At 36.4% G+C, this 25,228-nt stretch overlaps 1 protein-coding gene across 3 annotated transcripts in view; it reads right to left on the bottom strand.

Annotated features, from left to right (window-relative positions):
• Positions 1-25,228, bottom strand: part of ZEB1 (zinc finger E-box binding homeobox 1) — a 121,265-nt gene that overhangs the window by 10,349 nt on the left and 85,688 nt on the right. For all 3 annotated transcript variants that reach the window (XM_050307065.1, XM_050307079.1, XM_050307073.1), the window contains exons 2-5: positions 13,399-13,599; positions 8,112-8,174; positions 6,294-6,455; positions 3,817-4,019 (exon numbers count right to left, since the gene is read on the bottom strand). In XM_050307065.1, the coding sequence (XP_050163022.1) occupies positions 3,817-4,019; positions 6,294-6,455; positions 8,112-8,174; positions 13,399-13,599 (629 nt within the window). The remainder of the gene's footprint in view (positions 1-3,816; positions 4,020-6,293; positions 6,456-8,111; positions 8,175-13,398; positions 13,600-25,228) is intronic.

The following is a 25,228-nucleotide window of genomic DNA, read 5'->3' as shown; positions in this document are numbered from 1 at the left end:
ATGCAGGGGCATGATCCTGTTCTGATTTGTGCCTGCAGATGTGAAGAACCCATGGCTGCTGCAGGTTGCTGGATGAAAGTCTGTGCTCTCTGCTATGAGATATGATGTCCAAATTATCAACCCTTCCTGTTCAACACCCTGTCCTACTTTATATGTTACAAATGCTAGCAGAATACAAATTGAAGCAAGATAATCTAAATTACTTCCAAGTACTCTAATTTGACAGTTCCCTTGGGATAAGCATTTGGTTAAGCAGCAGATTTTACCTCTCAGTAGATACTGCTCCCATCCTCCCCAGGGTGGGCTCCTTCCTGCCTCCTCCCAGGCTCTGCAGTGAGGCCTCCACTCTGACTTATCCTGATTAGCACTTGACCCTTATTCCTGGGTTTGTCAGCTGTCTTTTGCTAGTCCACACAGCTTTTCAGCTCTGTTTAACTAAGTCCCTTGAAGATGATGTTCTAGATGATTGCAGCTGACTCACCGCATTTCACTTTAATGATCCAACTCCACTGAGTGTAGAGGACTGTGTCAGGATTTACTTAAGCCTGCAGAGAATCAGTTACTACCGTTTCACTTGAGATTATACACGTTAACGGCTCTCAGGATATATGCAGTTACGGCAGATGCTGGACTACATAAATATTCATACTAAATATCAGTGTGTCTGTTCAATCTGTCAGAAACGTTTTTGCTCCAGTCTTTAAAATTTAATGTTCTGTTTCTATGGCATGGAAGTCCACATTTATCTTATCAAATTTTTAATGAGTTTTCCTGTTTTCCTGGTCACAGCTATAAGGTGCTTTGAGCTTTCTACTAGGTAGCATTTCCAAATCTATTTTGCCTTACCTTCTTATATCTGTAATTCTTTGTTCAGCTTTCTTGCTGTCCATACTATACTGTTTTGCAAATCTGGGACTTCCTCAGAATTACCTTGAAGGGTATTCTTTAAAACTGAGAAATCATAACACTTCTCTGAAGTATCACCTGTGATATTCTTTCACCTTCATATTCCCAGATTCAAATGGTTTTCCCTGTTTCAGCACCGTTAAAGCCAGTGATGTGTGAAATTTTGTGTCTGTGATGTGTGATGTATTTTTAATACACTGTATGTAACTGCTGTTTTCTGCTCATTAAGGAATTAATGCAGCACCATTCAAAGAATACTCATCTGCACTCCTTCAAGGACTGAAAGAAGAAACATCAGCATTAAGGTCTGTAACTAGCAACTAATAAATCTCTGCATCAAATATTTACTGTGCTTAGGACCGAAGTCCACTCTTTTCACACCAGAGAACCAAAACTAATTAATAAGAATCCTCAAAAGCTTTTTGGAAGACAGGAATTACAGGTATATCAGGTTTTTTTCACAGATGGTTTTGACCATGGTCTTCAAGAACTGCCATTTCTCAGCAGTGTGCATGGCACCATGACATTTTGGAAGACTACCTACAGGTATTTTGTAAATCGATGAGAAAAAATTATGACCAAATTTAAGAAGCACTTTTTCATACTTCAAAATCTTTTCTGGTGCTTCACATGTCAAGACAGATGATACATACCCAGCATCACCTCCTACAAACCGTGAGAGGTGTAGGAGCAGCCAGGGGAGCCGTGAGGGACACAGGGCATGAGGAGTAGGGAGCAGTGCAGGAGAAGGTGCAGGCTCTTTGCTGAAGCAGAAGTAGCTGCAGTTTGGCATATCTCCCCCTGGCTCAGAAGGAGCACATTGAGTGTGCAGATTCCCCTTTCACTGCCTTCATTATTCCAGATTTTACCTTTGCTCTTGCTTCCTCGTATGGAACAATTATGAAATTGTCACATGCTGGACATTAAGAGGCTAACAAAGCTACCCAAATAATCTGCTTTCAGGTAAAGTTCTTTAAGAATAAGGCACTATGTTTTAAACATGCAGCTGTTTAAGATCCACAACTATAGGACTGTACTTTACTAAGGACAAAAGTCCATTTTCCATTACACAAAGGATGTAGCCATGCATGTGCACATGAAGCCAATTTTGAAGAGACAACAACTTTGTGACAATAACATAAACATATATTTCAAATTTGCCAAGTATCTAAACTTTCATAGTTTTAATTCTGGCTATGGCTCTAGAGAAAAGAACACACTTAAACAGGTATAATATTGAGCTTCACATACTTTGTAGAAACAACATTAATCAAAAAATTGTGCCTTCAAAACTATAAACCCATTAAAATATATCTGCAGGAATATAATTTAAGCTTCCCTTCATGCAATTCTTCTGAGAGTGTTTACTAACTTGGTATTTTTTACCTTTTCATTCAAACTACAGACAAATATGAGAAAGGCTTCTATCCCCCCTATCTACTTTATTCTTCTGCTTTTAGGCTTGTAACTGGAAAAAAAATTGAAAATAAATGTGATAGCTCACAAAAAAGCATTGTTCAAATAGCATTCATAGATTTTATAGTTAGAAATATAAGATGTATATAAGATGACAGTAACTTTTAAAGTGAAAGCCAAGCCAAAAAGAGAGCAAGACAGAAATGGGAAATATATTCATAGGAAATATATTTGAATAAAAAAGAACTGCCACTGGAATACGCTGGTGAGGTTATTCCAAACCCTGTGAGACAGTAAAATCCTTGCAGCATGATGGCCAATACTTCTTTTACCTATTTAATTTACCCATGAATGTGAACACTCAGGTATAAAAATGTATAATAAATTTTTAAGCCTGTTACATTCTTGGACTTAGTGATACTTTGTAGAATGGAGGTCAATAAACACTGTGTGAAAAAGCATCTCCTTTACTCTGGGCTATAGCCTTTCAGTTTAACAAAATATATGTTGGTTGTGAGCCAACAGAAATGTTGAAGTACTTTTACCTTTACCTTCTATTTTGTATCTTTCTGTTTGCCTCCTGTTTCATCTCTGGAGAGTATCAATCTTTCTAGTCTGTCCTCAGAAAGGAACATCTCCAAGCCTCTTTAACCTGGTGGTGGAAAATCTGTACAGTTTTTAATCTGGATAATTCCTGATTATTTCAATTGGTTCCTGAGCCTCAGAGTGCCCTGATAAGTTATGGAAGTATGTGCTGGGGATGGATAATGGGAAAGTGGGAGAAGAAAAGAAAAAGAGGGACAGAAGGAGAAAATCTCAGGATCTTCCATCACTAGCCATCTAGTGATCAGATGGCTAACTCTTGGAAGGCATTTCAGGGAACCATGCCCTCAGGTCAGCCCATGAACCAGAGGAAACAAGCTCATAACATCCTTAGCCTTTTTTGTTGCTTCATTTAGTAGTGAAACATTGTATTTTATGCACTCATTAGTTGTATATTGTCTTATAGCATGAATTGCATTTAAAAACTGTACCACACAGTTCAAGCAACACAATGATTTGTTTCTTAAGGGCAAAAATGCTACAGTAAGTTGTGAATCATCCAAACAGGATTTATGAAAGAAAAATGGAAGTGTTTCACAAAAGATTTGAAATTAGATATGAGTCATAACTTTTATGCAATGTTAGTCAATGAACAGAAAAAAACCCCAACTAATTGCCCATAAATGTAATTAAGAACTTCTGAAAACTCAAATTTAAGCCCAACCTTGCTGCACAGATGAATGAAAACATAAGAATTCAGATCTCAACCTTTGACAGCTACAAAAAAAGCCTGACTTGAGCAGCAAGTTTAAGTGTGTGCTCTGGGACTGGAACTTCAGCACACAGATAATCTGGTGTGAACAGCTTACTTGCTCTCAACATTTTTGCCCACATAAGAAATCACAGTGTTGTTACAGAGAACAATAAATCCTTAATTCAGAGGTCACTTACTGGATCTCTTCCTGATTTGTGTGATGTCATGTGGCGGTCGAGCTGCGTTCTGTAGGCAAACGTGTAACTGCACAAGGAGCAACTAAAGTTATCTTCATTCTTTTCATGGCGATACTTGATGTGTTCCTTCAGGGAGGTGAAACGCTTGTACCCTCGGTCACAATATGGGCAAGTGAGCAGTTGGGAAAATGCATCAGGTGTTCCTACACAGGAGAGACAACACATCATATTTAAATAAATGCAAGTTCCAAACTTATTACCACCAACAAACAGGCCTGACATTTACATATATTACTGTAAGAAAACACGCCGCTGCTAGAAGCTCCATTTGTTTTAGAAAAGGACTAATGATAATTTAGATTTTTTTCCACAGGTATTATGCTACTAACTGTGGTATGGTTCCCCCAGTGTACACTGGAGAAAGCACAATATGCTAAAAGGACAAGGGGGAATGGTTTTAAAATAAAAGAGAGTAGATTGAGACTAGATATAAGGAAAAAATTTTATATGATGAGGATGGTAAAACACTTGGAACAGGTTGTCCAGAGGGATGGTAGATGCCCCATCCCTAGAAACATTCAAGGTCAGGTTGGACAGGACTCAGAGCAACCTGATCTAGTTGAAGATGTCCCCGCTCATTGCAGGACTACATGAAAGGTGGAAGGTCTTTACTGATTAACATTTTATGCTCTGACGCATGAGGGACACATTTGTATGCACTGTCATTTTAAGCTTCAGAACTATAATAATTATTAATACTCACAAAATTAACCAGTACTCTGGAAAGTACTTCTGAATTATTTACCTTCATGACCTCTTCCAACAGTTATCACCATAGACTGATTATATGTTCTATGAAGCAGCAACTCATTCTGTTTGTGTGTGAACTTACTGGTTTTATTTTTACTGAATGTGTCACTGCTCTTTCAACAGTGAAGAGTTAAACTAGTTTTCATTATTACTAAAAACCACCACCTTTTCTGTTCATATATGTTCTTTTACACTTGTTACAGTAACAATCAAGTTACCACCCCTACTGCACTGTTTTTTGTGTTGTTCTACCCCTTGCTGCTTTTCCTGGTTTAGCTGGGTTGTCCAAAAATGAATCCATCCCCATATGTATAGACACAGAATGCTTCCCTTCATTTCTCTGTTTTCTGTCTACAATTCAATTCATCTGACATAAAGGATACTCCATTTCAGCACAAATACAACTCAGTGGAAATGTCAGAAGCATGTTAACTTGAATTCTGTTTCCACTGGAGTAAATGGCAAAATGCCAGTAGTTTCCCAAAGTCACTAAAAACTCTGACTCTCTGTTGCTTCTCTTGTCCAGTGCCCCAGTTTGCAAGCATGTATCTTTAGCAAATGTCACTATATTTTTGGCATATTCTGTTCCCAAAAGATTAAAACAATGAACAACAATGCAAAATTGACTTGACTATCTGTGCCACTGCAACTGCAAATTAAAATCTTAAATCAATTAAGCATTTTTTTTTTTTTAATCTAATACATCAAACCTCCGGAAGAACAGAACAAAAAGGTTAGCATTACCTCTTTCACTGCTCTTCCTCACACTCCAGTACAGTACTACAGCTGCAATTACATTTATCTGTTCAGTTATATATATATTTTAAAACTATTAGAATACAGCAACTCCTATCTGTTTATGCAGGATGTTACTTTCTTTTGAAAAATTGCAAATACTCCAATCAAGGGACACAATCTGGGTGAAACTGCAGTTGTCACAGATTATGAAAGCTGAATGCTTCAGAAAGCAGCACAAAATGCAAAATCAATCAGAACAGGATTTGCCTTCAAATATTTCATGACGAAGAGATGAATGAAGTGTGACTCCCTATCTCACTCAGAAGAACACCTTAAGCATGAAACATCCTCAGACAAAAAACCCCACATCTACTTCTAAATAACAACAGGTCATTCTTTTTCCCATAAACATTTTTGTATAAACAATGCTTCTTTTTTCTCCACTGTTGCCTTTTCAGGCAAAAAACCCCCAAAGCCTGTCATAGACTGGTTACCCAATAAAAGAAATCTTATCTAATAGATTCTTTTGGGAGCTTCGTTTAGAAATACAAAAAAGAAAATAAAAATAACTTCCCTTAAGTTACTCTTACATAAAACCATACTAGCTTGCTTTACTCCCATTATATTTCATAGATGTTTATTCTGTTATAACGATGTTGAGTGGATTATGAAAGCTTGAATTTTTTTCCAGTTACTTGAGGTTATAATTTAGGTACTCATACAACTGAATCCCAATGCATGCTTTATGTCACAAAATCAAGTAGTAATGTTTTTTGCATGATCCCATCCTTTTATAATTATTTAACAAAGGGCTTTTTTCTCCTAAAGTTACACATGTATGCAGTGTTGTCCCCTAAAATGAAACAGAAATTTTGGGTGAAGTAGTTAGTAAACTGATTTCATGAGAACTGAACAGGTGACCTATTTACCATTTTCATCCTGACCACTAGCTTCTGGCGTGCCTTGTCTCTGGTCCTCCTCAGGTGCTTCAGGGTAGATAACAGCTGTATCTTCTTGCTGAAGGAATTCCTCAACATTAGGGTCATGGTTTTGCTCATTTTCTGCATCAGAATCACATTCATCTTCTTTTACTAAGAATGAAAAACATGACACAGATATGAAATGAATACATCAAAAAGAACATAAATGAGATTCAGTAATTCACGTTGCCAAATCTCCCTCTATCCAAAGATTAAAAACCTCAACAAATACTACAGTAGGTCAAGCCCTTTAAGATGCCGGATTACTCCGAGTTTTAAAACAGAGAACCGGTAGCCATGATATTTTAAAACTTGACTTAACACAGCTTGCCTCTTCAACTCAGTGCATTTTTATCATTTCAGATTTAGCTGTTCCTCTCAACTTCCTTGCAAATCTTAAATGCAACATTAATTATTATTTAGCCCTTGTAGTTTGAAGGCCAGTTTACCATCTTGGCTCCTACGTTTGCAAAAGGAAACGTGTTGCATTCAAGACATAATTTTTAATGTTATTTATAACTGTTCATTAGCACAAGCCCAGAAGATATTTAAACTCTGAGCAACAAGAGTTGGCCAGGTGAAATGCAGCAAACTTGAACTCCGAGTGGCTTGTTCTCTGGTGCTGAAAATGGCCATCAAAAAGGTTTCAGATCTAGTTAACAACCTGCAACATTTTCCAGTTAAAAACTTATGAAAAGAACCCAATGAACAACTATATTACAAAGATAACAGATAATAAATATTTTACTTAATGCCTGTATAATAAATATTTGCTACTAAGTATTTGCCTAAATACATTGTCCATAGAGTTTATTTTTACCATGATGGAACATTCTGCAAGAGCTGTGCCTGCAGCACACTAAATCACGACAGATGTTCTCCACTATTAATGTGAGGAATCTTTTTAACAGGAAAGAGTTTTACGATTCATCTCTCAGTGTGAAGTAACATATTCAATTTACAATTTGACACAATCCTTTTATGACATGAGGCAGTCTCTCACATACAGACTGTGATGCAATGCATAATGTAGCTCTCCATACTTGTGTGGAGAGGTCTAACTTCATAGGAACTGAAAAGAATGTGTGAATCTACAGTTTTAAACAAATCAGTGTTTACATGTAGGGTTTGGTTGGTTGCTTGCTTTTTTGTTTGCTTCTAAATAACGCTTACTCTGATCATATCTAGTAAGGGTATTAAAAAAAACCCACACAACAAACCCAAAAAACTTAAAAAATGCTGGATGGGCTATACCATAACTTTTTGTCAAGAAGAGAAATAAAAAAATAACAAAGCATCTGTTTTTGTGTATGAGTCTGAAACTGAAGTACACATTTTATTTTGCCTTCTGTGTAACCATTATAAACAGGAGTTTGATTTTATTTGAGAATAAAATACAGTATTAGCTTAAGCTTATTTTTGTATCATCCTTAGTAGTTTAAAACATTATCTTTAGACTTGCACAGCTGAGTGTAAACCATTGCTATTCCCCATTCTGCCCTTCAGAGACACGGTGCTGCAGCAGCTCCATGGTCAGACCCGGGCAAGAGGCTGCTCTGTGACACTGGTCACCGACACCTCCAGGCCACAGACACACAAAAGGTGCCCAGATTATTTTTCCTCAGCTAAAACACTGTTTACAATTTAAGACTTCTAGCAGTTTTATAAAGAGAGGTGTGAGAACTCCAAAGGTTTTAGAAGGTTACTCACCTAACCAAAATTCTATAGCACTTTATGAATAAGGGACTCAGATTAATAAAGAAATACCTGTACATCCAATTACATCTGTCTGAGCTTCAGGCCCCAGGATTTCCTTTGTTTCTTTTCCAGCTGAAATAGCACATTTCACAAAAAGAAGAACAACTATTGAAAAAAGCCCACAAAACAAAACAAAACAAAACAAAAAACAAAACAAAAGCTCCCCCCAACAACTTAATATATTTATTTTTTCAATGATGTTTTCAATGTATGTATTGTTTACATTTAAATACAACGTTGTTTCAAAAATACAGATTGTACATTATTTCAGCAATGTGTGATCAGCTGAACCACAAAGATATTTGACAGATAAGGAAACAAAATCTTAAAAGGAAGCAGTACTAAACACTATTATTTCAAGAGAGGTAAAGACATGGACAGTGCATTTCTCCAGCAAATACACAATCAGCTACTTAAATGACCCTGTCTACAAATGTAGCTATCTGAAATACTGGAATATTATTTCCAGAAACCAGACTATCATAAAGCAAATACATTTACATAATTTTCTCCAATTAGCAGTTTTCAGAAATAATTGATAATTTGTTGGTAATGTCTGCAAACAGCAAGGTGATGTGTTCTCTTTCTTGTAAGTCAATCTAAAACCCACTTATGGCTGGCTGTGACTGCTTAAACAAAAAAAGGATTTTAAACATGTGCTCCCCACTTCAGAACAACTGTGCAAGATTTCTGTGCATGCAGAAATCTTTCATATATTGATTCCAATACTCAGTATTGCAGGTCCAACCTGCCACCTAAGCTCTGCCAGCTCTGCTGAGCTACAGCATTCATGGATGCCGCATGGAAGTTTTAACTCACTACAGGTTGTTGGTTCAAATCAACACACGGCCCAAGTTGCTCTTCATTTCGGTTCACTGGGTAGCCTGGACTGGGAAGTTCCCACAGGAAAAGCCACTACTGACTTTTCTGTCAGTACCTGGCTTACAGCAGGAGTGCATAAGAAAGTTATCTTGGTTGCCCTCCTCCTTATCAGTAGTAGGCTACGCTAACATATGTGAAACTAAACCATCATTTCATAGTTCCATTAGGGAAACCTCGGATGCTTCAGACCTGCAGTGCAGAAAAAGACTCCCAGGTGATCCAGGAGGTCAGACCACACAGCTGCTACATCTGAAATTGCAACTGTTATACTTTTATTTACCGTCTTTCACTCTACCTCAGTGAGGGAAAAAAATCCTTTGGTTTGGCAAGTCAAAAGCCTAGGACGTTCTAGCTTTTTAATTACAGGAGAAGGTAATTTCACCTTTATGTGGAAGATGATAAATGCTAAAAGAACTCTAAATTCTCAGATAGTACCAGTTTCCTCAAAGGAAAAGCTTGTTAATTCTGTCTACTTTGACCAAATCCCACAGACCCAAAGTATCTGCAAATAGTGACAAACAAGAAATATGTTTAAAAGGAAACTGTAACTCTTTAAACTTACATTAATTTTAATTGTCAACTTAAAAATAAAAATAAAAAAATAAAACTCAAACCAAACAGTCTGTATTTCATTGTTCGATACTAGATTGTGAACTAATTACATTTTTGGCTCACAATACCAGAGTTGGTTCACAATTTGTAAGATGGATAACTGGATGCAATGCAAATTTAAATCCAAAATTTAATTTCTTAAAATCAATCATGATGCAAACTCACAATTTTCCTCTAAAAAGGGTTTGTGATCTTTCTCCATTATGAAATAGGGTCTATGGAAGGGCGGTAATATCAGTAAGTTATTACTCACAGAAATTTAAATTATAGTGTCTCTAGTAAATTCTACTGGCTTCAGTACTAATAAAAGCTATGCTTCCCAAGGGAATGTGAAGGAATTTATGGCATCATAGATTAACGTCAGTGAAGTCAAAATACCTCTCATTTCTAATAATCATAACGTCTCTTTGGTACTGTCTCTTCCCAATCGCTAAAAGTGGGGTATAAGACAGGGAAGAGCCCTTTTCCACAGCAGATGATCTTCCCTAATGCTGTAGGAATAATTAATAATTTGAAAAATGTTAAATAGAGCTCCTTCTTTATAGCTATGCATGGTTCAAAGAGAGAGGCAACTTTGCAATGGTGCCCTCAATCCTGGTTATCAACCAGCAAATACAGCTGCTGGGAAGCAGTGGAATGGGATATGAAGATGGGGGACACTGTTCTACCAAGCAGAAGTCAAAGCTCGGAGTTCCAGAGGAAACTCAAGCTACGTGCTGAATGACAGTTTAAATACAGGTCACCATGAATAGCGTGCAGGGCATGAATATCCATCTTGGCATTACATGGGGACATAACAAATAGCTGTAAAACAGGTTCTTGAGTTTCTATATCTCATCACTGCCTATGAGCTGCTGCTTAGAGATACAGTGGGGCTTCCGAGGGTTAAACACTAATGATTTTCAGATCAGAGGGAACAGTGTCAACTAGCAGCAAACATGCATGACAACTGCTGTCATAGGCTGCCTGTAAAGATCTCCTCATGGCTAAGACACCTGATCAAATTTAAACCACTAGCAAAATGGAAATTTTGATTGTAGGCAGAAAGACAAACTTTACTGAAAATTTCCACTGCAGTGTTCATCTGCAGAGAAGGAAATAAATGCCAAAGCCCATTGAGACAGTTTCTAATTTAAATTCTTTAGAGCTAATTTTCTGATATGCATATAGCAAGCACTATTAACAGCTTACAGTATTGACTGGTTGTTTGCTTTTTGATCAAAAATACGCTACACTTTTTTAACCTTCCTCCTAAAAGATTTTTTTTTATCCCTCAACAACCAACCAAATGTAAGAACACACTGATAAGCACATAGGCTCAACCTAAATTTTTATGAGTTGAAGGAATTTTTGAGTTCCAGGAAGAGCTTAAACATGAAATATAACTTTGTTCATTTTGAAAGGTTATTTCGAAGTCTGGAATTTTTTAAAGTTTTCAGTTTTTCAAAGATATCTTAGTTCTAGTTCTGAGACCTCCATATTTGCTAAATACTTATAGTACATAATAATCCTTTTTAAAGTGTATTAATACAGTAACTATAACACTTGCTCTTTTCTTTTTTTCTTTTAATCGGAGCATAGGTTTTATTTCTAACTACAGTAAAGAAAAATCATATTACAGAATCATTACACACATGAATGCTGGCACACTGTCAACAACTTGTGCAGGATACACGTGGTTCACTTTTTTAAACCCATAGGACTGTTTCAGTTAAACCTCTTGAGAAACACACCTTATATATAAAACACCTGTTCTGAAGGTCTTTTAGAAATTCAGTTAGAATGCTGGAAACGGAAGGAAACCAATCTGATAAAGAAATGCTAAGTGTGTTGTTTCTATTCTCGGGCATTTGCAAATAGAATAAATATGTCAAAAACTCGATTCTGTCAAGTTCAGCTAAACTCAGAACTGCTCAGCACTACTTTACCAATGAAACACAACTTAGTAAAACGGCTGTAGTGTATGTTTTCTAAAGATAATCACCAGTCCTGAAGATGATGCAACACCTATCCCTGTAGTTTTCCCTGTATGAGAGAGATCATGTATTGACTACCTCTCTCTTCAGAGACTGATGCTATGATTTTCAGCTCACACATTTCCTTCTAGGAAAGCTATGAAAAGAGTAAATAGTGCTTTACCATAGCAAATCAAAGCTCTGTAAAACCTAATGCAGCCATCATTTTTCTCATGTAATCATTGCCAGAAATTCAAACCATTTATTTAAAAGAACCTTATTATCAAATAAAAAAACCCTCCAGCCTGCTACAAAAGAGGAACCAGAATACTTAGTTTTTAGAGAAGAAATTTATGGTAGCTGAGCAAGCCTGTGTGGCAATTGATTAATCTTCTGTCTGTCTAAGCAACGATGAAATACCATCTTTATCAGCAAAGACCAAAGCAGAGAGTCATTTCCTACATTGTGAATCTACAATCACAGTAGAATTTAAAATTAAATAGAATTTTGAAGTTTAGCAAACTAATTTTTAAAGGTTAAAAATGGTACATTTGAAATACTGAGTCACAAAAAGATGCCTTCACGTGTCTAAAGCCCTGAAAACCCCCAGAAGGTTGTCTGAGGCAAGAAGCTGCGTGATGGGTACATCTCCAGGAAGCACCCAGTCCAAAAGGTCTTGACCCAGAACCTCTGGGAGTCAGTGCTCTTCTTCCCTCCCTATTTCAAGTTTCCTACACCTATGCTTGCAGGGTTCAAGTCTACACACAGTCCACTTTAATGTAACTGCAATTTCTGATAGATACAGCCTGCAGGAGAGCAAAAATATTACAGAACTAAGAAAATTACCTACCTAATAATTTAGCTCCAAAACACTCATTTCCCGGCACAGCATACCTTGGCAATAACAGCTATGTAAAAACAGGCTGAGCTGATGCTATTCTTTGAACTCTCAGCTGCTCTCTCTCAGCTGGACTGCAGTTAGGGACCATATGACTGCTTTCTGTTTATTTAGATGTGAGGTCATGCACTGTGTATTAAACCATCAGTTTTAAAAGGTGGATACTAAGAATTGCGGCTGGAGTTCAGACACAAACAAGGATATGCCAGAAAACATTCTGTATCTTTCAGGGCATTAAGGCCAAATTCCACGATAAATTTCATTAATTTATGCATCCCAATTTGGCTCAAATGTAAGCATGCTGTGTGATATTATGAAACTCAGTATCTGATTCCACAGTAAAAAAAAGGCCCATTTCCTGATTGCTTAGAATTTTCAGCTTCTAAGGCTGCTGCATAATATGTACAACATTTACCTCCTAGCAGTGTTTTCAAAATAGAGATTGATTATGACTTACATAGCCAATTCTCAAACCAATAATTGGAAAATTATTTTTTCTGTCTATATTGTACAAGGAAAAAGGCAGAAGCAGCTCATGAGGAAAAATTTACATCTGACTATTACTTCTTTTCATGATTTCGGCTTACTGCTTACTCCCCAAGCTGAGCAAATCCTCAGCCTTACAGGGAGCTATGTAAGAGACCTGCCAGGCAAAAAGACTTGGAAAAACTAAAAACAAGTGGTTAGTCTCTGATCACCCTTCGGAATGCTGCATCTACAGATCAGAAACTCCTGTTTAACAATGCCAATGGAATTAATGCACCTCTGAATCTGCTTCAAATACTAAATAAAGAACACAAAGTATGTTACAATACATATGTCAGAAACCCTCTTTTTTGACTATGAATATTACATGTTATTTCAGTAATAAAATGAACAAAAAAGTTCTACTGAATCTTCGTTTTAGAAAACTTTCTCTACATAGTACCATCAGTGAAAATAAACATACCTTCATCTTCCCAGCAACTGTTTGTACTCCCTTCTCTTTCACTGTTTTCTGGTAACACTATATGGTCTGTTGGCAATTCATCTTCTGGCACACTAGCATCACAGTCTGCTGCATCCGTTACACTTTCTTCTTCCACTATATGCAATTTATCTTCATCATCTGAATCTGAGTTTGCTTCTACCACGTTATTATAATTGGTGACTGTGGACAGACAAAAACAAAATACTGATCAATACACTTTTAGTTGACAGCTTGGAGGTCCAAAGCTTTCAGCACTCTGGCCAGATGGTGTATCTGGGGCATCTCCATGGAGTCACATTATTATTATTTTTCTTTCCAGATGGGGATGGCAGTGCCTTGTGAGAAACTGACAGCTGCTGGGCTTCCACCACTGCTGGGGACCACGGTACCTCTCCCTTGTGCACACCCAGCATAAGGCTGCACAATGAAAGGCACTGCACAGCTCCAAGCTGGAACCACAGTGAAGCAACAGAAGTCCAACCAGATCACTCCAATTTGGATGCCAGCATTACTGTATGTCCTGTAAGATTATCATGGTCTGGACAATAGTTTGTGAAACAGCACTGATAAACAACATTTTGTTACAGACAGATGCGTATAATGAGGGCAGACTGTATGCACAGAGCAATCAGTGGGGCACAGAAGGAACCAAACTGTAGGGAAACAACTGGCACTGAAGACCCAGCGACCCCATGCTGAGCACCCTCCAGAGAGGCAGCTCTGTCACTCTGGTTGGGTCCCAGAGAGCAAGTCCCAGCCTGCAGGTGCCCAGGCCAGCTCTGCTCACCCAGTCCAGCTTCTCACTGGCTCCTCCTGTAACCAATGCCACCCCATGATCCCGCTGTGGGAATCAAGGAACAATAAGGAGATTTGATTCAGAAGAGCTTAAGTGCTCCTGATCCAAGCTAAAATGCTTTTGTAGTTATGCCCATTAAAGACTCAGCAGGATGAATACGGAAGGAAAAATCACAGAGATCACTTAGAGAGGAAATCTCACATAACGTTTGCCCAGCCACCAAGAACAGGTAATAACTCTACTTTTTCATCCTGGAGAACATACTGCCAGTCTTGTGGACAAAGGATTACATGACAATATATATGTTTCTGTCATTTGGACGCAGATTATTATTATTAAAATAGTCTTCATTTGTAAGCACAAAAGATCAATTATGGCCATTTCAATTTAAAATGTAAGGAACTGAAAGTAAACTGTATTAAGAAAAAATTACTTTCACAATCTGTTGAAATGTTATTCACACTGAAGTTAAACTATGAAACATTTATATCTGTATGGGTATTACTTCTTCACTGCCAAGTTTGAACTTCTTACTGAAATGCTTCAAAATACACTCTAAGAAAGAGAATAAATTTATAGATGAACAAACCAACATGACTTGTCTTGGCTTCAGCACTCCTTCAGTGGTTATAAGGATTATACCTGGGAGGCACATAATCACTGTACTTTGTGATACCTGCATCCTGTCACTATTACCCCACGAGAAGCCAGACTGATTCTTTCATGTGAAATACTGCCTATTAAGGTAGATAAATAGCAAACTAGACTCCTGCTCTTCTGAAGCTAGTTCTTTTTAAGTAGATATTTTAGTCATTTAAAAGTGCATGTAAGCAGGAAAAGTGAGTAACATTACGAACTGACAGGCTACTGTCTCATTTCCTTTCAATTCAGGAGAAAAATGTTTCATCTAGAACACGCATGAGCATGACAAAAGAGCCTTTTGAATTTTAAACAATCATTCAATGTTTCCATATTTTAGATAGTGTTATTTGAAAAATGTAGAAAATCCCTACTATTCATGGTATTGACATATTTTAAAACCAAAAATGTACGCAAATTGCCTAAAAACCAGTATCTGGTCCATTTCTATCAATAAATTGTTATTCAATTAATGTTCTGTAACTGATTTTGCAAAGTAAACTAGCTACTGTAAGTGATGCTGTAATAGAAAGTGGCATGAAATAGAATGCATATATGTATTCCCTCACCAAAGCAGAAGAGATTCATGAATTTATTCTCCTGAGAAGTGGTAAATGCAACTTTAAAAAAAAGTGTTAACAACAGACATAAAACAGGAGGAAATGGAAAAATCATTTTAGCCTTTTGTTTTGACTGGTTTTACAGTGATGCTTAGATGTAGAGGATTATTGATATAAAACACGAATGTATTTACATTTGCTACATGTAGAGATCAGTAAGAGAAGGGATCGAAATTTATAGGCAAAAGTTCAGATTTCAGTGATGTAGATAATGTATAGTTGATTTTTTAAAAATAAATTTCCTGTTTAGTTTGGTAAATTAAGTGGAATCCTTTATATTATATTTGGATCGGTTTTACGGAAAATAAAACCGTAATCAAAAAGTTTCTCTTGAAGAATTACACTTATGGAGAAAAAAACATCTTTTCCACATCACACATTTTGTGATTTCAGTTATAATCTATTCATTATGGCTTTCTTCTCCTTGAAACACTTCCATACATTCTCACTATACTCATGTGCCAGCTCTTCCAAACTTAAAAACTCCTCCTTCTCCATAAAAAGCAAAGAACAAATGGTCTTTGGGATTTCAGTTCCTTCCACTAAAAATCAGTTGTCAACAAGGCAATACAATAAAACCACCAAGAAATCTGGCTCTAACATTCCTGTTTTCCTCTTACAAAAAGCTTTGGGGAAAATAAAACTGCCAAACCTGGATTTAAAAGGCCTTGGCACACTTAGGATGGCCAGGCAAACCACCTCCAAACACAGTAGAAAGTCAAGCACTTAAAATGATGGAAACTCTCATATACATACATGTAATTCTAACTAAATTATTACATGCTGTTTTCCTACCACAGGATCTCGGTCTCATCTAGTGCTGTGATAGCAAACATGAAGGGAATGCTCAATTTTATAGACTGAACTGAGTACTTGTAGCATCCTATCTCATTTGTTCACATTGCAGAGTGATTGCTTATTCTTTTTTGTCCCCTTCAGCCAGCAGTGTTCCCAAAGCTTCACTAATGGCATGTTAGCCAGAATGGGATTCCATATTATATAATATATTGTATATACTCATATGCAATATATTATAACTATACATTGTATCACAATATGATTATATATTCTATATTATATATAATTTCCTTACATGGCATTCAGCAGGAATGCTTCAAAACATATAATTAACCGAAATGGAGTAGGGTGAAGATGATACCTCCACTTTACAGAGAAGAAACTGGCAACTTAAAAACCAGAGGAGTCTCTTGGCAATCCTGGCATAGCCACGTCACTGTAAGGCACCTCAGGCCTTACTTTTCAGAGGACTTTGCATTTATACAGCATTTTATATATTCAAAGCTCACTTGTTTTCATTCCAAACGCAGCTGTGCCCAGAGACCAGGTACTTTGGCACAAGTGCCACAGCAACTACAAACATATAGAGATCACCTCTAAATAAATGACCTTCCAGAATCCCATAAAAACTCTTTGAAAGACAGAGAATAAAATCTAGTCTTTCACGGGAGCTTTCAAACACCTTAGAGAGAGTGCTTTTGATTCCTGCATCCCTCTTCTTAAATTACTACGCTTTCCAGCAATTAAGGCAAAGGGGTTCTGGAGGCAACAGCTTCCTTTAATAAACAGCCCTGATTCATTCTCTGGGCACCATTCCTCCTGTGAAAAAATTATGTGATCACATAATTAAAGATCTTATCGTTACGCATACATGCAAGGAACAAATTAAAACAGTTTGAACAATCTTCATTTTGACACTTTTCTACTTTTTTTGAATGCTCAGCTTTCAAAGTCAAGTGTTTGATTTCAGAGAATGCATTAATACTCTTTAATAGAAACGATGGTTTAAAAAAACAATCAAACCCTGTAATTTACTATATTTTTAGTTAATTAAAATTAAAATCCTATTACATGGTACCATACTGATCCCTGCATGGCTGCAAAGCTTAGCTTCAGCAATGCAAATTTGCTCCTGGTGCCCTACCAGACTAAGGGGCGGGAGCAACAAATTGCTACCTTCATTTGGTCAGACAGGTTTTGGCTACATATTTCACAGCTCTTGGCAGACTTTTAAGTAACCCCGGAACTATGGCATGTGGGATCCAATTACAGCGGTAACCATCCTCCCTCTCTCCCTTCTTCAGTTCAATCCTAGAGACAAATGTAAACCTTCCCTATCATTTTGGGTGTTTTCTCCTCTCATCCTTGATGTTTCTTCAGAATAGTCACCACTGTAAGAAGAGGACAAGTTACAAGCCTTGCTCAATGTCTGGCGCTGCCGTAACTGCTGAAGTTAGGAGGAATACATTTAATTAAACCTTTTTGGATGGAGAATGAAATATACTCAATACAAAAGCAATATGTAGAGACTACTGATTACAACCTCTGAAAGAAATTCAATTGAATATACATAAATGATGACTCCAAGGGGCTTCTAATTTGGCAAAATATTCCATGTAAAAAATATAAACCACATGTAAAACCTCACTTGGAACAGTTAGGGCTTCCTGGTGAAGTAACAATATATATTTCAGATTTCAGTACTAGTTACTTTTAGTTAATGTAATTTAAAAGCAGTGACTACTAAATAAAATAATTCAGCCTGGATCACAGAATACTGGCACCACCAGCAGTCAGTGTCTCCATGATAGATACTGCTCTGTGAAAATCCAGGACACTTAGAGAGGTTACGTCACCCTCAGCCACCAGCGCTCCAGGGACGGCTACCAGCCACAGGGGAGAAGAAGCAGACCACCAAAGGGTATCTTATCTTCAGCTGTAAAAGCTAAGTCAGACTCAGATCATGAACCATGGCTGTAAACCACCGAAAACAGGTCTCCAGACAAGCACATAAGACTTATCACACACATACAGGTCGATTCCATTCAATGTATAGCATGCAACCTTGGCAAAAAAGTCTAAATTATTAATGCTTAATTATTAATTTCAGCTTTACTTTCAAAGATTAATAGAAAGCCTCAACAAATGTATTACAAATTACATTGAAGACTATTTATAGACTATAAAACCAATTTTTATATAATTATTATATAACATCTGATATAATTATGAAATAGTAATTAAAAATACATGAAAAATACATTACTTCTTCTCCTGTTGATCACTTTCTTGAGACAGCATCCCGATTCTTAAAGAATAAATGACTATTTGTAGTTGAAGCTTTCATTGCTCTATAAGCAAATGACTGCAAAATGAAATGCAGAAAATGAGCTCTGTTTTCTCAATTTTTACAGTCCTAGATGCAGAGCACATGTATGATGTTGTGCAATTCTAATTAAAAAAGAAATGTGTTCAAATGCAAGTAGCAATTAAAGAGCTAAAAAAGACATATATTATTTTGCTGGTTGAATACAGCTAGGAAACTATGATACATCTGTCTAGTCAAATTCAAACATGATATTTAAAAGGAAAAAAGTTGTTAGTTCTTTTATTTAAAACCAGCAAACCCAGGAAATTCAAGGCAAACACTCATATTGTGGTGATAAAAGACTACAGGACTCACTGTTTCCATAGCATATCCTACAATTGGTGAATATCCAAAAAGACAAGTGACCTGGGTGCTAATAGAAGGAAGCTGGCAGCAGGTACCTGCTCACTGCTCCCCCATCCAGATCCGCTCTCAGAATCATTACATGAAAGACAACATTCCCAACATGAAAAATGATCCCATCAAATTCTGATAGAAATTTACTAATCTCAACAAGATAAAAACATGAGTGGAATATGCATCAGAATGATTTGAGATCAGATGGCAACAGGACAGAACTGAACTCAAAAGAGAACAGGATTCCACAGAACTAAGCCAGAATGTCTAACGTAAAATACGAGGATCTGGAAGTGTACAGAAGGGATGGACGCTTTGAACCTGTTACAACCTGTTCTTCAATACCTGACAATGGTCACTGTCTTTTATGGAGAGTCTGGTCCAACATTCTTATTATCTGTCTCTTTTACATGATTCCATACTTAATCCAAGATTTCCACCTACTTCCACTGGGAAAAAACACAAACTTTTAGAAATTTGTGAGTTAACACAAACACCCTTGAATTTTTTAAGATGTTGAACACCATGTAACCAACAGATTTGAGTTGTGTGGGCTCAGTATCTCAACACTGAACAGTCTGGAGATCTAAATTCTGATTCTGATCTTTTAGAAATCCTAACTCTAAAGGCTCTTCCAATAAACGTTTTGAAGGCTTATGCATGAATACTCTTAGAAAGAAAGCTTTGATTCTACAAACTGGAACAACTCCTGTGTTCTCTGAAGTGAATCCTTGTTTCATGGATTTCTGGTCTGACAGCCTACAATCATCTCTTGGAAACCATTTAAACTCTCTGTCAGCCCAACTGACCTATATATTATTAAGCTCTAGTCTAAAAAATATTTTAAGCAAAATATATTGCAAACTCTGAAACCTAATAATTTAGCATTCAATATTTGATATTTAGATTTTAGGGTATACTATTAATTGTTACTACTCCTGAATGAAATGTCATATTTCTGCCTCTCAACTGATAAGCTGCCCAATATCTTCAATAAAGTTAGACCTTGTTCTTTTTCTATTTTCCCTCTCAGGTTAATACATACACTTGACATACAGCAATATTACAGAACCATGTTACCATCTGAAGCAGAAACACAGGAAGGAGTTTAAGGAAAGAGAAGGCATATGTTGATGTTTCTACTAAAATTCCTGCCTGGAGTTTTTTGGCTTCTGGAATTGAGAAAATAATACATGTTGTCTTCATATCTAATAGCTTCATTTTCCATGATTTTGTCTGCTTGCTTCTTGAACTCATGAAAATTTTGGCATCCACGTTATTCTGAGGCAAGAAGTTTCACAGCTCTGTGTTGTGGGAAGAGTAAGTTTCTTCTGTTGATTTTGAACCTGCTCTGCACTGGATTCAGTGGGTGTCCCCTAATTCCTCCCAACTTGTGTCCTCTATGCTGTTCACAGTTTTAGGTGCTTCATTGCACTGCCCCTTACAATGTGAAGAGTATTTTGTCCACTTGTTACCTGTACAAAAGTTGTTCCACTGATCATTTTTGCTGCACCTCTCTAGACCTTCTTCTGTTCTACTGCATCACAGGGGGAGAGGTGACAACCTAGAACTGCAACCAGCATTCATCTTGGATTAGAATGCAGCATAACAAAGAACTGTTTTCTTCTTTATGCCTTTTCTAATAATGCAGGCATGTTCCAGGAATTTTCTTGACTTGCACAAGTAATTAAACTGGCATTACTAAAGGTTTATTATCTGTAAACCCGTAAGTTCTGTTTTTGAATGGTAACAATCAGTTCAGAGCCTCCCTCGCATACATTGCTTCACTTCTATCCACGTAGAATTTTATCTGCCATACTATTTGGGAATATCTGCTTGATTATTTGGGAACACTTTATTTCCTGAACAAGTACAAGCAACCCTTAGTGAAAATATTTGCTGCTTCACAATCATGTCATTGCCTCCCTCAGGTAGCAGGTTGGCTTCCCACAGCATTGGAATGGCTAGCAGCATTACAGAGGAGAGTGGAGGCAGCAAAAAATATTCCATTAGGTAGCTTGTTGAATTCAATAAAAATACACAATGAGCCCTTGTTATGTTCAAAGTGTGAGGAAACTATGATACTCTCAAGTCATTCAAGAACAAAAACCCAGTTAGAGATTAGTTTCTAAAACAATCCATTTAAAATTTAATTTAAGAACATAGTTGCAATTTTCAGAAAAGTAATTCTGCTTTTAAGAACAGTATATGTGCTATAACTGTGGAGAACAGAACTATATATATAAAAGATGGTGTCATGTTTATTTAGACATATATACGAGTGTGCTCACACAGGAAAAGGGGAACTGGATTCAGTCCTTCCTCTGCCTGAAGTCATCAAACTTACATCTCCCACTTTTGTTTAGATAAATATATGAAGCTGAAAAAATAGGAGTCTAAATATTTACATGTACCAAGCACATTTCTGATAATTTTGTTTAACTAATAAAAACCTCTTTCAAAATGTTTTTACACCTTTTAACTGAATACTAATGTCCAGTCAAATGCATCTTGACACACATTTTAACTGAATATTCTGACACATTAAACCCCATAAAATCCAAGAAACTTAATAAGCACTAAGGCATATAAATCATCTCAATACACATGTACTGGATTATTTGGTCTTTAGGTCAACTCAATGAAACTTTGAGTTTAAAATAAATGCTTTGCAAGCACACTGAAGGCTAAAAATGCTTTACCAAAAGGAAGACTGGATGTTTGGCTTGGCTTACCCAACACACATTAAAATCAATGGTGTAAATAGAATTTTTCTGCTTGTCAATTTTGTATCATGGTTTTAAAATCAATCAGCATTTGACACTAAAAACAAACTTACCCTCAATATTGATGGCAAAGTCTGGAGCAAAGCCTGATGATCTAAGTCAGGATCAGTTCCCCAGAATGAGGGTAACAGCTACAGCTCTGGCACTAGACTCTAAGATGACATAAGTGACACTTGGAGCAAATCTGGCAAATGTTCCAGCCTCAGTGATTAAATTTTCTCTTAGTTGCCTTTGTTCTTATCATTAGGTCAATTTAGAGCAACTTAGTCCTCTATGTGAAATTCCACTGGAACAGGACAGTCTGGCAGTGTACTGTTCAGAAAGCCAGAAGGAGTTCATGGCTTCTCAGTGGGGAAGACACAGTAGAGTTTCTGCCATCAATGGTGTCTTAATGCTACTTTTTACAAATTTATAGATCTTATAAAGGTGAGAAACAACTTCAAAAATTAATTCTGGTGCTCATATGAGAATTTAGTTGTGTGTAGAACTGACATGAGTCCAGAGAGGAGAAGAGTACACACACAAACATTTCAGGTGTTTAGCCCTGGTCCAATAATAATCTTAAAATACAGGAAAACATATGTTTATGCATGTATACATATATATACATACTTACATATGTATTTTGGGGTTTGATAGCCTAAAATTAGATTTGGAAATGTATACCTATATAATAATAATAATAAAATCTGATATTGAAATATTTCTCTTACTAGGGCTACTTCAGAAAAGTAGCTTAAGAAATGTAATTTTCTGCATGCTGCTCAGAGACTTTTCATTACTTTGCAGTTCTTCTGTGCTAAAAATGGAAACTTTATAGCTTTGCAAAATGAAGACTTTCAGTCTTTCAGTGACACAGAGGGACTTGTAATAGTAAAATCTCTATTGGGTTTGCAAATGATGGTCCTTTTTCTAATGAAAAAGCTAACTGTTGTCCAAATATTCTCTCCTTATAGTCTCTGGATTGATGCAAATTCTACATTAAGAAGCAAAAATTCTCAGTGGCAGCATAATTTGAAAAATGGTATATTACAAGGTGCTTATTGGTTTGAAAATACTAAAAATGGCCCCATAAGAAAGAAATTAACATTCAGAAACAAGACAGCCAAAGGTGTATGAGAAAATTAACTGTACCCTTCACCCGTTATCACCATTGTACAAGCCAAGAGCTTTCTACAAATGAGAACTTTGTCTGTGTAATTCCATGTCAACTGCTGCTGTCAGGAAGCTTTACAGAAACTTATAAGAAGTCTAACACTTTAAGGAAGGATTTATAAAAACTTAGAAAAGTGAACAAAACGAGCCATATCCCCTCCATGCAGTTGTTAAAAATTTACTGGAAAAATAATTTCAATAATTTCATTGCAGCTTTAAATACTCAGCAGGGGAGAAGCCGTGTGCCTTCGTTCATTTTACTTTCTCCCTGCTCCCCCATTTTACATGCTGTCCCTTAGGTAGCCTCATAAAATGCAGAATAGTGTTCACTCATTATAGGTGACAAAAACATCTCCTCTTCAACATGGAAGTTTTTACAAGTATTTATACTTGTAAATGCATGTGGATAAAATAAATATCAAAGAAAAGGTGGGGATAGCCCTGCAATGCACAGGCTTTTGACTGAATCTCCTACTCTCTTTCCGTTTTTCACTTTCCAAAGAACATACAATTTTCCCATGAAGTTGAACGGGCATAAATAGAAAATCTTGATGTTTATGATTTTTTTAAAAAAATCTGAATTTTAAAAAACATAGTGCAGGGGCCAATCCTGGGTAGATGGCAGTGATACAGTCACTCTCTGCTTCAAATTAAAGAGGAAAAAAGTAGAAACCTTTCCCTTATGCCCTACTTGATGGCTGAAAAGTTTGCATTTCTGTTACCATTGTTAGTTATATAGTTTATCACTTTACTCAGAAGATTGGAAAAAAGAATCTACCCATGCAAATGGTGCCTCTCACAGCTGAGTACAGTCTGAGGGCTGCAGTGATTTACTGCCTCCAAGACAACTGAGCGTGGTGATCATAAAAATTAAGCACAAGATGCATAAATATCCGAGAAGCCTTCATCTTTTAGTACCTCCAATTACTGAACAAATGGAAACACTGAACTAAACTGAGGAAAGGCTGAGAGGAAGAAGTATTTCCATGTGTTACATAGTCTGTTTTACTCTTCAAAATCTACCTTTCCACTAGTGACTGTAACACTCTGCTCTATGTTCAAAACGGTACTAATCCAGATAGTTGACATTTCTTTCCATTTTAAAACTTTTCACATATTAAAAATAGTTAGCCAAGAGAAGCATTTAAGAGGTAAGACCATTACTTACTTTGTCAAAGATACATTTTTAAAAATAGATGATTTAATACTCCAGTAAGAAATAACCTTTACCCACAGAAAAATGCCATCAATTAAAGATTAGCCATAGAAAATTGTCTCATCATTAATTGGCACTAGGTCTCAATAGGTTCCAATCACCTGGGAGAAAGTGCTAGGTAAGAGAAACTTACTTGATTGCAGCAAGATGGAAGTGTTATTCTAAGATATATAGAGGCATAAACCACACACCCCAAAGTTACGTACAAGTTCCCTCATACTGACCAGCTTGCTAGAGAAGTGTAATATCCTATTTCTGTTCATAACTGTAGCATAAACTGAGGACAACTCTAACACAGTTTCTTTAGATTTATCCTCATTAAAGACTTAGTCTGAATTACAGTTGGATAATTACCTTAATCCACACTGAAAAACTTGACAGCCACATTTCAGCACTGTATGTACAAAGTCAGATTTGTAGAAATTATCACCCGTAAAAAAACTTCTCCATGGTGCTAACTCAGTACATCAATCAATTCAGACACCATGAAGCCAGGTTAATTCTTCAGGAAGACATAGTTGACATGTTTACGTAGGTACGCATTATATATTTCATAATATTGGTTATTTTACATAACATAATTACCTAGGTTTATACACAGTAAATATTTATTTTAAGGGTAATAAAAAGACTGCAGTACAGGAGTACCAGTTTGGCTTATAAAGTTTTGAGATTCTCTTAGATATAAGCTGAAGAATGAATACTCGAATGGTACATTTTATATACAAGAATAGCCTATGACAGCAATTTTTCTTGCCGTCCAAGTTTTATGACTATCATAAGGTGCCACCAGAAAAGTCTTCACCATTAAGAAAATTATATACATGGTAGAGATATCACTCTAATGAATCACATGCGTTATGAAGCCCTGCCATTTTTGTTATTCATTCCTAAATTAATAGAACAATAAATTAGGCAATTTCAAAGAGACGTCACATAAATATAACCTAAATTAATAAATTATCAAAATAAATTTCTTTAGAAAGTATAAATTTGTTTTCATTTCATATTTCACAACATTTTTTTTCCTAATCTCCAAGTAATTTCTTAAATACACCACTTGGAAGAGAGTTA

The sequence above is a fragment of the Myiozetetes cayanensis genome, unplaced genomic scaffold, assembly GCF_022539395.1.
Source record: "Myiozetetes cayanensis isolate MyiCay16 unplaced genomic scaffold, myiCay2020 scf1, whole genome shotgun sequence".
In the NCBI taxonomy this organism is placed as follows: domain Eukaryota; kingdom Metazoa; phylum Chordata; class Aves; order Passeriformes; family Tyrannidae; genus Myiozetetes; species Myiozetetes cayanensis.
The sequence above is the reverse complement of the archived record's forward strand: the minus strand, read 5'-3'. Positions and strand labels throughout refer to the sequence as shown.